General features: G+C 39.0%; 1 protein-coding gene across 1 annotated transcript in view; it reads right to left on the bottom strand.

Moving 5' to 3' along the window:
* The window catches only part of setd2 (SET domain containing 2, histone lysine methyltransferase), a 43,326-nt gene extending 32,622 nt beyond the window's left edge, over positions 1-10,704 (bottom strand). Inside the window, exons 1-10 of the mRNA XM_073847830.1 lie at positions 10,676-10,704; positions 8,132-8,153; positions 4,036-8,018; positions 3,755-3,886; positions 1,940-2,068; positions 1,735-1,858; positions 1,547-1,624; positions 1,060-1,157; positions 808-952; positions 128-262 (exon numbers count right to left, since the gene is read on the bottom strand). Of these exons, the coding sequence (XP_073703931.1) occupies positions 128-262; positions 808-952; positions 1,060-1,157; positions 1,547-1,624; positions 1,735-1,858; positions 1,940-2,068; positions 3,755-3,886; positions 4,036-8,018; positions 8,132-8,153; positions 10,676-10,704 (4,875 nt within the window). The remainder of the gene's footprint in view (positions 1-127; positions 263-807; positions 953-1,059; positions 1,158-1,546; positions 1,625-1,734; positions 1,859-1,939; positions 2,069-3,754; positions 3,887-4,035; positions 8,019-8,131; positions 8,154-10,675) is intronic.
* Positions 10,705-13,406: the final 2,702 nt, after the last annotated feature.

The following is a 13,406-nucleotide window of genomic DNA, read 5'->3' as shown; positions in this document are numbered from 1 at the left end:
ATATTTATATTCTGGAAGTGAAACCAAACGCCAAACAAAAAACATGTAGTAGTATGTCCTCCAGCATTCCAATGCTGTTCAATGTAATGAAACAAATTCATGTCAATGTGATGCCGTTGCAGTATACCTGTATGAGTTTAAGGCAGGTAAGTCGCTGCTCCATTGTCTCCACTCGAACCATGAGTCTGCAGAGTGCGATCACATCTTTCTCTCCACACAAGCCTTCTCCATTCTCCTGCAGAGCCTCCAGCTCCTCATCCAACTGCAGAACAACGCCAACCAGTTAAGACACCAGCAGCAACGCAGGAGACATCTTTCTTGGATTTTGTCAAACTGTGACCATGGCAAAAGCGCACTTCCAATTTCATGGAAGTCATGTATTAGGAGGATGTTTCATTTTGTTTGCTTTCTTAGTGCTAGTCTGTGCCAGAGATAAAGAGTGCTAGCTCAAAATGAAATTAGCTTGAATGCATGCAGAATATATTAGCCGTGTTATTTGTAGACTGAAACAAGCCCTGAAAGTCTCAGAGCAATTAACATGCAAGCAAGAACAAAGCTGACCTAATTCAGCCACAAGATCATTGCGTTGGTACTGCTGGTTTAAAGATAACACTTTTCAACAACGGTTTGAAATCTGGCAGGCCATGTGTTATTTGTATCTAGTATTAACACATACTTGTTCAAGCGCAAATGTTGACTAAATTAAATCACTGAAACATGATATCATGGACTTGACATGTAACACTTTGTCACCGCATGGGTTTGTTCTGCCTGGATGAAGCCCAATCATTGAGTTTTATTGCTCACCGTGGTAAGTGCACTGTCAGTGTCTTTCTTCCGTGAGCGTTCCCTCTGTTTCTTCCCACCTGCTGCTCGGACACTAACCCGAGTCTCTCCACCAATTAAACCTCGACAGCTAGGAGCTCCACAGAAACACTTTTGGGCCTCTTTACTAGTGGACAAAGAAAAGATGTGACATTATCCATATGATCAATATGTTGAGTTTCATTTTAAGAAAACCAAGGCTATACATGAAAGGGAAATGACTGGATCTTTTACCCATATCTTTGGAACTGATAATCAAAAGTGAGTTCTGTCCCAGCTGTCACAGCTTTGGTGGTGAAGAAGCCAACCCGAAGTTGGCCATTTACAGTCCACTGCAAAAGGTGCAATCGATTAGAAATGCAAAACAAAGATTTTACTTGGAAATCAATGGCTCTAAGTTTCAGAAACACCTATTCCTACATGGGCAAAAAAAATGCAATAGAGATGTGTAAACAGACAGATAATACACCTTAAGTTACTGAACAAAATGTGGCAAAATAACCTTTTACTGCATAAGTACTTGACCTCATAACATCACACTAACAATCACATTTACATTTTCTTATGACATCCTGCTTCTCATCCTGAATGTGGAGGTGGAACTGAAAGATCTATGCAGGTATACCGTACAACAGTTCAGGTCGAGCTCTTATGATAATGAGGAGAAGTAGGATTTGTGTGGGGGTACAAACATCTGAGAACACAAATCAATTACACTTACTTTCTGAGTTTCACAATTGGGTTCACAGCTGTGATTCATGAAACGGGAACAGTTTCCTTTCAGAGTAGCGTCAATTATCTGCAGACATAATAGAGACATAGGCGCACGTCTTTTTTTAAACCTAACTTAATTCATGAAAGTCAGCACCACTTCAAATTCTCATTTTTGCAATAATTCCTCAGACTCACCTCATTATTTTTCAAAGCCATGAAATAATAGTGAATGTTCTTGTTTCGCGCATACTCCTTTACCCGTGCCTTAAATTCCCGGTGATCCAAAACCTCTCCACAGTACTCTAAAACAAAGGTGTTTCTGCAAAAAAAAAAACAGGTAACTTAACAAAAAAGACAAAGAACATATAAGCACCCGCTAGCTGAAGCAAATAGTACTTACGGTGGTAGGTCTTTGGCTGCTCGCAAGCCCCAGCCTTTGCTCTCAGTCAAAATTACCTCAAAGTCTGCATGCTGCTTCATTTGGAAGCGCCTATTGGAGCAGTATGCTCCATTTAAACACCGGGAAGAGCTTGAAAGAACAAGAAAAAGAGAAAATAAACAAATAAGAAGAAAAATAGCTGCAAGCAGCGATTACCAGGGTTCAAGCGCTTTAAGGCATTTAAGCACATATGAAAAAAGACAATACATATTATTTATCAAACCTGTAATGATCTAAATAAATAATGAAAAAGCATTTTTGGCAAATCCAGGTCATTTACTATAGAAATATATTGTTTTTTAACGTTTATGACCGTTATAGCGACAGCTGTGGTCCGATCTCCCTAAAACTTTGCATTCTTGTTTAGAATCAGCTGTCGCATGTGCTCACCCAGTTTTGAGTTTTCGTTTAGGCTTTATAGGCTTTTTGGTATAAGTGGACAGGCCCCTTTCTAAACGACCCTGTTGTTTTTATGTTTTTACCCTCTTATAGCGCCACCAAGTGGCCAAGCTCCATGACTTTTTCATGTGACCTCAGATTCAGCTCTTTCATATATGCATTGAGAGTTTGGCGAAGATATCTAATTCCATTCAAAAGTTATAGCCAGTTTAGTAAAGGCGGCCCTGTCCCTTTCAAATGTTTTAGCATCTCTCTGTAATGGAGAGTTGAAAGTTCAACTTCGACTTCTTAGAATTCTCACTCTCCAGAGAATCTTCCTGCACTGGTTTGGTTCCAATAGAGCAAAAAAACTAGGACTAGTTCACAAAAGTAGGTTTTTCAAAAAATGCAAAATATCCCAAAATTTTGCCAGGGTTAGGGCTGGGCAATTTGGCTTAGAATCAAAATCTCGATTAATTGAACATTTTAACCCGATTACGATTAATGAACGATTATTTTATTTATTAATAAAATTATATTTAATTATATTTATATAATATTTATTTTTTTGCCCTCATAGTTCACTGACAAGTTTTGTACAGTAAATATGCTCACACATTACAAGCGAGAGATTTTTGGATGAAGGGTGCATTACTTGATTTTAAAATAATTGAAGGAATCACACTATCTACGATCTATGATTATTAATTGAACATCAGTGTTGAACAACTGAAATTAAAGCAAGCATTGCTTAAAACGAAAAGTCACATTTTTCTTAAATTAGTGAAAATAAATAACTTGCACTATTGGAAACAAAATAAATAATTTTCAATGTTTTTCATATTAAAAGTAGAAAATAAGCAGTATCTCCTCTAAATAAAATTACCCTTGTATATCCTGTAAATACTTTTTACTGTATAAAGTAAAATAATAAGTAAAGTAATTGAAATAATCTTCCTGGAAAAATTTTAACGATTATAGGTTCTGAATGTCGATTTCGATTATTTTTCGATTAATCGCCCAGCCCTAGCCAGGGTGATGGACGAATCCAAGATATTCAACAACATAAGACACTTAAGAATGCGGCAAACATTTAAGGAGTTATGAGTGATTTCATACTTTCGATCGCTGTAGCACTCTTATCAGGACAATCAGGGCGAGCCTTGGAGACATTGTAGATGGTGAAAGTAATACCATCCCTTCAAGTTTCAAATCTCAGTTTTATTCAGAGTTTGTGGATCCTTCAGCACTACGTGTTCGAACCCAATTAGTTTTGCTTAAATTGCCACAGTAATACAAAATCATAAAATAACAAACATGGTATATTGATAATAGTCTCTTCCTACAGATTCTATTTGCAATAAAGCAAATATTATGTTGTAGTAGCAGGACATTTACCACTCAATCATCAGCAAGCGATTGAGGCAGTCCTCGCCACATGCCATCATTCCTCGGGCACGCTCTTCTCTTGAGAGGATAGCACACTCACACTGCATACGCTTGATGTCTCGATGAGACTTATTCTTCTTGCTGTAAGGACAGAGAACAGATTTTATGAGCTTTATAAAAGATCAAATTAAATGAACAAAATGAACATTTAGAAATGAGCTCATTCGAACAGCAGAGTATGATACTGCTAACACAAAGAAAATTGTGTAAAAGGGAAAATATATATCTACCGTTCTGTCAGATATAGATTTTCTTCGATGAGGTCAAAGTAGGGTGGCATTTTTTTCTGCTTTGCCTTTTCCCGCCACACAGCTGGATCCACAAACTCTTTCAGACTGAGCAGTGGGCGCTCCACCTCTTGAATTTGATGGAAGGATTCCTTACTATCTTTTGCAACTCTTGAGCTCTCATCCAAACACTCCCTTTTAATGGTCAGACCAGCCTCTGCCTCATTATCCGATTCTGATTCAAACTCTTGACGTCTCTTCTTAGGTGGGCCCCTTCCTCGATGAGGCTTTTGGTTGTCTTCTCTAGGGGCTTCAGAGATGCTCTGACTTTCTGTGGTGAAGGTGCAATTGCTACTAATCTCATGAGCTTGAACAAATGGGGTTGATCCGGGAAGATCAGCAGACAGGATACATCCTTGCTTGATCCCTACTACCCTGTCGTCATCATGATCATTGGTCAAAGAGTCTGGATGGATCTGGTTAAGCGAATCAAGATATGGAAAAGGCACATGTGCGTTGACTGGTCTGTTGGGTTTAGATATGGCAGGCTGAGCCCATGGACCTTGTCTGTTACCGCTATCAAACAGAGCAATTCCTGGTGGAGGCGGGTGTTCAGTGCCATGACTGCTGTCCGGTTGCTGAAATGTGCTGCTGGGCTGTTCTGATTGGTTAAAGTCCCAAGCTAAACCATAACCTTTCCCACTGTTGAAGTCATTGGAGTTCCCATAGTGCTGCTTTCCTCCTTTCCTTCCATTCCAGCTATCCGGTCTATCATGGTATTGATGGCGATCTGATTCAGGTTGCATGCAAGTCTTTTCAAAACTCTGAAGTGATACTTGGTTTATCTGGACACTATTTGGTCTTTCTTGGGTACTCCAATTCTTGTCCACATGAGCACTGGTAGCCTCCGAATGGCTGGTGCTGTCAACCATGTTGCTCTGGGATTGGTAGGAGACACACTCTGGACTTAGCAATGCAGCTTCTGCACTGGCCTTAAAAAGTGCAGCTGATGATTCCTCAAGCTTTGACTGATTGCTAAAGCCATAAGCAAATTCTCTATTAATGCTTTCATGTGTATCAGTCCGTTGCTGTCCAGAAAACACAGAGGACCCAGTAGACGGTTCAGTAAAGTCATTTGTCTCAAGAGCAATAGTAGAATTTTTTGGCACAACCACCACAGAGTGCAATCGCTTTAGGGAAACACGCCCATCATCTGAATCGGAGTCCGATTCTTCACTCTCACTGTCTTCACTGTGGCATTTACCTTCATGATTTAAAGAATCAGGGTCTTGAGTTTCAGACTTAAGTTTGTCTACACTGATTTTCTCTTTACTGCCAGAACTGCAATTAAGGGGAAGATCAGTAACAACAGGGGCACTTGTTAATTGAGGAAATTCAACAGTCTGATTTGTAAGTTCACCATGAGTATGTTGGGTGCCAAGGTCAGATGCACAAGAACTTAATTTTTGATGAGATTCAACTAAGGTTGTGTCTTGTGTTAGTCCATCTACAGGTTTTTTAGATGGTACTTTAGAGTCCTGTTGCTGTGTACAAGATTCTTCACTGCTGAACTCTATTCTTTTTACCAACATTACATTTTTCACATCTGGGTTCACTATTTTTGTAGGGCTTTGATTTTCTGAAAGGGCTTGACCAACAATGTCCCATCTGGATTTTTTAGCACTACCGTCCTTTTTCAAAATCCCACTACTGGGTTCTTCAGGATTCACATAATGCGGCTCAGAAACTTTTTCACAAAGTTGAGCACTCTGTGTGATGGGCATACTGGTATTACTATTGATAAGTGATGGCCCATCTAAATTAGTGTTTAATGTCAAGCATCCTCCAGGTGGTAATTCTTTCACAGAAAGAGGGTCTGCCAGTGATCCCATTGAATCCTGATCGGGAGTGTGGCCTACACCTAATGAGTCAACTGGTCCTTCTGCCAGAGGTTCACTTTGGACTGGAATCTCATCTTTCAATCCAGGTTTATCAGTGGAACTTCTAAATTCAAGACTTTTACTTGTTGTGGATTCCTTCAATCTTTCAGTTGCCTTGTGACTCTCAGGAACATTTGAGCACTTTCCCAAACTACTAAGATCTTGGTTTGGAGGTTGATGCTCAGTGTGTTGATTTGTTTTGAACAAATTAACTTTGTGCGTAGCTTCATGCATCTGTTGAGAAGTGCATTTAGATTTAGACCGAGTAGAGTTGTCATCAATTCTGCTGCATTCCTTCTGAGGAGTAACTGGGCTGGGGACTAACTGTGACTGCTTTGTGTTATTACTTGATCTGTCTTTTGATTGTCTCTCTGTTCCAGTAACATTATTTAAAGTCTTGTGATCCGTTGAATCAGTTTTTTTGGAAGATGAAGTCCCAGATGCAGATGACCTGTCTGATCCTTGTGACTGGCGTTTTTTCCTGTGCTCGTCATCAGAGTCAGAGCTGTTTTTATGGACCTTTTTCTCAGATGTTCGGGATGAGGTAGTTGGGTTAGAATTTGAGGTTTTAGCACTAACCTCAGATTTTGAGTGGGCACTGAATTTCCTGTGAACTACTTCTGCTTCAGCTCTTTCTTCAGAGCTCTTTCTATTGGATTCAGAGTCACCAGTTTTTGAATGAGATCGTTCTGATTTTGAATGCTGTATTCTTTTGTCTGACTCAGATGATCGAGAACAATCTGTGGGTTTTGAGTCCCTGTGGGACCTGGAGTGAGTGGACGATTTTGTGTCTTTTTGTGAGCTAGAATAAGTGGAGGATCGACTTGAGTCACTACCTCGAGTCCTTGTCCGCCGGTGGTCATCCTCCGAGTCAGAACTGTCACGAGACCTGCCATCGGTTCGTGAACGTGAGCTCCTCCTTTCACGATGAGGAGAGCTTCTATGAAACCTCCGCTCAGTATCATGGTAATGTGACCTATCTGACCTTGACTGTCTTTCACTCCTGGATCTTTCAGACCTGGAGTAAGAACTAGTTCGACAGCCTCGAGATCTAGACCGTGACCGACTTTTGGTCCTTCTTCTGTCTCTGTCAGAACGAGAAGATCTCGATGATGTGTGCCTGGAGTCACGTTCAGATTTTGAACGACTCGACCCCTTTTCATCATCTTTCCTATCAGGCCTGGATTTTTCCAACTCCTCAGTTTTGGAATTTGAGGATCTTTTTGCTTCGTTACTCTGGGATTCAGACTTTATCTTATTTCTGCGGTCACTAGACTTCTGGCTAGATGATGTTCGGATTGAATCCCCATCAGACTCTGAACCTGGAAGTGTGCTATCTGATCGGGGCTGGGATTTTCTGTTTTCCTCATGCTCAGAAATAGTGGAAGAATCCATATCTCCCTTCCCAATATGGGAAGAAACAGGACCTTTAAGGCATGAGTCTGTTTTCTCCTGAGGTTTTTCCTCTTTGAAAACTTTTTCAGAGGAACTATCAATGACAGAGTTCTTGTGAGACTGTTGCAATGAGGTTTCAGTTTCAACCTTGGCTGAGGATCTAATTTTGTCTGACTCAGATGGGACTACTGGCTCCGAAATCTCTGCTGAAGCAGTGCTGACAATGGAGTTATCCTCAACAACGGTAACGCTGAGAATCTGTTTCTTAAAATGCTTCATTCCAAGAACATGTTTTGATTTGAGAGGGAACGATACTGGGGCAGGTGCTGTCTGGGTCACCCCAGCTGCTGAAGTATTTGTATCCACATTCTTGGTTTCATCACTCTGTCCTGTCAGATCTGAAGTAGGTACAGATCCAGCTTGCACTGCAGAAGAATGTTCACTTGCAGATTTCTCTGGGCTTGGTGGGGCTAGAAACACATTTTGACGTGGTTTCTTTGTCTGTGTGAAGCTGAAGGAGACCTTTTGTCGACCCTGCTCTTCAAGGTTTACCTTTGTCTTGGGTCCTTTAGGCAGGAGATGGTTTGTCAATACAACCCTAGGTGCAAGGCCTTTGAATATGACTTGCTTAGGGAGGTTTTCAACCTTGATCTAGTAATAAAAAACAATAATGAGTATTTTATGCATATGTACAAAACATGTTTCATGTTGTTCATGTACATTTAACAAACAAAAATCACAAAACATCTGAATTATACACCTACCGAGCAATCTTTCACATCTTCCCTGTTGTCACAAAACAATGGCAGGAAAGAAAAAAAGCAGAACATTAGTCCAGTCAATTTAAAATCTCATTACAAGGGAAATTAAAAACCTGCTGTGAAAATAACATCACTCTTTCATCCAAAAGCCAAGTACTAATAGTTAAAAATAGTCTATGAAACACAATATATCAACATAGTTCATATTTACTTCCAATTTTTGAAGTCACTTCATATAATTAGAGATGTTCCGATACCCTTTTTTCCTTCCCGATACCGATTCCGATACCTGGGCTCGGGGTATCGGCCGATACCGAGTACTAATCCGATACCTGGGTGTGTAATTGTATATACAGCTGTAGATAATACTAATAAATTATTTTATTGTGTGCTTCAGACTTATTCCTTAATAAAACAAATATACAGTGATATATACAGTGAACTAGAGTATTTTTATTATATGACATACATTGAACTTTTATTATATGACATATACAGTGAACTAGAGTATTTTTATTATATGACATACATTTGACAGTAATATTTTTTCATATAGTTAGTATTACTAATCTGGTTTTCTGACGTACATCAGCCCTGTTTATAACAGAGAATTTTGGCCAGAATTTGAAAGATTCTCACTAGATCTCGCAGCAACCTTATTCATTGTGCGGCATTTTCAAATGCTCCTCACTGCATCTCGCAGCAGTAACAGTGTTGCAAAATCAACGTTGGCTCCCGAATAAAGCTGTTCGGGGTTTGTGAAAGTTTGTTTGCATTGCAGTCCAAGCTGATAAACGGTCAGCGCTGAGCAGCTCAAACGTGTCGTGTTAGTTTCACTTTCGTTTCGCGTGCCATTTTATGTTTCTCATCTGAGACAGAAATGGCAGAGCTTATGAGTTGAAGAACGTGGTGGTCGCGCCAGTGTGACCGCTCACGAAAATTAGTAACACTGGCAGAAAAATTGGTCACAGTCTGGAGCCCTTTAATATTACCGCAAGTGTCCCGCGCACTTCAGTACAAGGAGTAAACAAACCACGCGCCTGTACAATTCATTAACACAGAACCACGCATTAATTCATATTTAAACAGTCGGTTTTTGGCTTAATATTAGTCCATATCACGATTTGATTTAAGTGTAATGAACTACCTTTGATTAATGCATCAAACTTTGACAAATTCCGTGACGTTCCGCGTTAAACTGTAAGTTCCATTTTGACTGGATTCCGCGATTCCGTCCGTGTTTTCCGCATCGCAGAAATCATAAAGCCCCACATATGAGACATGCCGCCGTTTTAGCGGACAAACTGCTAGCACATTTGTATTTCTTCTTCGCTGCTCTAAACAGTGGTTGCTTCTGGCAACACTGTTTGCATTCTGAGCCGCGAAGAAGAACTGGCTTCTGATTTGCTAGCGGGAATAACATATCTTAAGAAAATGGTATCGGATCGGTACGTGGGTTCAAGTACTCGCCGATTCCGATGCTAGATTTTTTTGTGGTATCGGCGGCATTTCCGATACTAGTATCGGAATCGGAACAACCCTACATATAATAAACAATTGACACACTTTCATCAACAAATAAGCAGACTATTTGCTAGCTCTCATAAAACCTAAGTGAAGCTACCAAGCAACAACTAGGTTACATGTTCCTCTGAGACTCTGACCTTAATAATGGAGTCACCCTACAATGATAGTAGTAGTATTGGGAGGGGTTTCTCATGCCATTCATATCTGTCAGATAGGCAATATTTTAATCTACCATGACCCTATTTAATATTTTTTTAATAATAGCACCATCAAGAATCAAGTATAATAGAATTTTAATGTGTGACCCACTTCAGCCATTCCAATGGAACAATGATATCGCTAAAATTATATCCCTAATGACACTAGTAGCATAAAATAAACTCAAATATCAATAAATAAAGTCTCAAATACCGAACACTGCATAGAAGGCAAGAGCTGTAAACACATTCACATTGTCCACATTCAAGTGAGGCAAGCACATAAACATGACACAACAAAATAAATGTCTATTCTGACCACAGATTTGTTAAAAACTTAACCCACAATATCCATGTCTGAATACAATTTTTCACAAATAACGAACTATGTTCTGACAAAATGCTGACATCTTACAGTTTTGTTTTAAAATAACTTTATGCTGCAGAGTGCAAGGTTAAATGCAAAAAACTTTTAAGCCTACATATAATATATGCAAGCACTCTGTTATCTAAAATCCCTCAATAGTGCAAAACCAAATTTAGCCCGGAACTGGAGAAGCAGGATTAGTATTGCAGGGAAGCATGGCTTAACATTCTTGCATACTGTCCGTTGACATAAGGAGCTAAAGATATATTGGCCCATGACAAATTAGACATTGAATTTTGCAATTCAAGTGTTCACTTAAACTCAACTGAAGAACACTATTGCAAAGACTCTGTTCCAACAACAGCCAAAAGTGAAAGTTGTTTAAATTCTGCTGGCAGTTTAAGCAAATGCTATACTGCACTCTACTCCACTCAATAGCCACACTTTAGAGAGTACCTGAGCTCTTGATTCAACAGAGCATCCATTTTGAGGCAGAGCTGATGCTGAGCAGCTTGAAAGAAGCTGCAACACTGGGGCAAACCAACTCAGAGTAGTATGCTCTCCGATATGATGTCACACCTATGGAGAAGAGACAGGCAATGTAGATTCCGTGACACAAATATATTTGTCTATAGATGAAGACATCAGGTGTCTCATTACCAAAAGCAAAATAATTTGTAGAACCTCAAAGATACACCACTGGAAGTGCTAAATTAAAGAGCAGGTCATATGGGTTTTCGAAAAATATATTTTTTGCAGTTTGTAACACAGCTTCCCTTCAATGTAAACAGTCTACAAAGTTGTTAACCAAAAAAGTGCATAATAAATAAAGATATTGTCTCTCAAATAAAAGAGTCGGCTCTGAGACGCCTTAACGAGTCGTCACTAGGTAACATATTAGCATAATTATAATAATAATAAATACGAACAGTCTGACCAGCCCACAAACACTTCCGCTAGTTTGTGTTTACTCACATCGAGTTGACACTATGTTATGCGCTATTAAAGCCAAGTTTGTTTTGTTTTCATTGCCGAAATATGATAATGTGAAGAATCAGTGGTAAAATATTTTACAAATACCACAGCAATCCAATTCGAACCTTTTGTTGTGTGCTCGGCATTTTACCGAGGACTGCTTCTCTAATCTTGGAGAGTTTAACACGGGATTCGATAAACGCTTGTCCATGAAAGATAAGTCCGTACCTTCTTTGTTTGGACAAACAAACATCTCCGAACCACAACCTGTAAGTACGATTGATACGTTATGTGTGAATTTTCAATTGCGTGCTCAAAATATTAAGTTTTTGTGCTAATATGTGATGTATACCTGGTGCAGCTTTAGGTTTCCAGGTAAAACTATGATATTACTTTCTTACTGAAATAGTTCTGATAATTCATTGTGAACCCAACATTTCCTAAGAATATGTCTATTAATGTAGACTATCGTTGTTCTAATTACTTTGTTTAATAATAATGTAGACATATTTTGGTTTATGAACTGTATTGTTTCATCAGTAAGTCACTTTAGCACTTGGCCAGCTGACCAATCACAGCAGTGTAGGTTTATGGAAGGGAAGGGTTTACAGACCATAAGCTCAGAACTGCTTCAAAATAATAGTTTCAAAATTGTTGCAAAATGATTCTAATATTAAATGCATATTCTGAGAAAACGATTATTTTCTGACTCTAGATTAGGGGTGTGCTCAAAATATCGATTCTTAGATACATACCGATATAATAAAAAAAGATACAGTATCGATATTCTAGCACTTAGTATCGATACTCCGCCTAGCCATTAGGCGCAGCGGCGCCCTCGAATTTAAAAAAACTCATGGAAAATGTCGAAAGAAATCAAAGCGGCTATTTGCCAAGATTTGAGCAAGAGGTACATGGATCAGCAGAAAGAGACCATGTATGTATGAGGAAATATACTTGAGAATCACTGCAGAAGCTCGAAGAATTCAAGAACTAGATGTAGCATTTAAGTGATTTCATAGTGAAATATGTTATGGCAGTACATGGTGTCACAAAAAAGAATAATAAGAAGATTTTGTGCTTGTGTGAGCTCAGACTGTACCCTTGGAAAGGTAAATGTTGACTTGTGGTAATTTCCAGATTAATACAATTTGTGTACAATTAATCAGAGCACTTAAAAGTTGCAAATATTTAAGCAAAATGCACTTTGTTATAATGCACTTTTGTCTTCAATAAATTGAAGAAAAATGCAGAGTTCTGTTTGTTGAGTAAATGTGTTCAGCATTAACTAATTGGCTCTGGCCCATGTATTTTTATTGAATCGTATCGAATCGTGTCACATTGTATCAAATCGTATCGAGACAGCTCTGTATCGAGGTATGTATCGAATCGTGACCTGTGTATCGAGGTATGTATCGTATCGCCAGGTTCTTCAAGGTATACAGCCCTACTCTAGATGCATTTAAACCTGTTGTTGCAGACCCCAGCACAATATTAGAACACTTTAAAATACTATATGACCTGCTCTTTAATTCCTATAAGAAGGTTATTGTGTTTTAGCTGTCTAGGCCAGTGGCTTTCAACCAGTGGGTCACAAAAATGGGTCACAAGTCTGTTTTGATCCAGTCGAGGACAATGTTAAAGTTGCAGTGAAACAGAGGTAGTGAAGTTTTTTTTCCCTCTATATTGCAACATGTGAGTGTAACAAAGAGTTTTCTGACCCTTTATAGTCAGCAATGCAACTGACAAGTGCAAGGCTCAGAAAAGTAGTAAAGACATTGTTAAAAAAGTCCATCTGTTATCAGTAGATCAACTGTAATAATGACTTTATTCAACATTTCTTTGCACACAAGTATTCTTGTAGCTTCATTAATTTACAGTTGAAACACTGATGTCACATGGACTGTATTAATGATGTCCTTACTATCTTTCTGGGCCTTGAATGTGTCAGTTGTGTTGCTGTCTATGCAGGGTCAGAAAGCTCTCAGATTTCATCAAAAATATCTTAATTTGTTTCCCGAAGATGAACAAAGGTCTTATAGGTTTGGAATAACAAGGGGATGATTAATTCATGACAGAATTTTCATTTTTGGGTGAACTTTCTCTTTAAGTGCTTTAAATGATTAAAGAAGTGCTGCATATGCTATCAGAGTGAAGTCTTTTCATGCCGAGTTTCAGATGCAACTAATATAGTTGTGCATGATGGGGGCTA

Source organism: Garra rufa, chromosome 9 (genome assembly GCF_049309525.1).
Source record: "Garra rufa chromosome 9, GarRuf1.0, whole genome shotgun sequence".
In the NCBI taxonomy this organism is placed as follows: Eukaryota; Metazoa; Chordata; class Actinopteri; order Cypriniformes; family Cyprinidae; genus Garra; species Garra rufa.
Note: the sequence above shows the minus strand (reverse complement) of the source record. Positions and strands in the feature narration are given on the sequence as shown.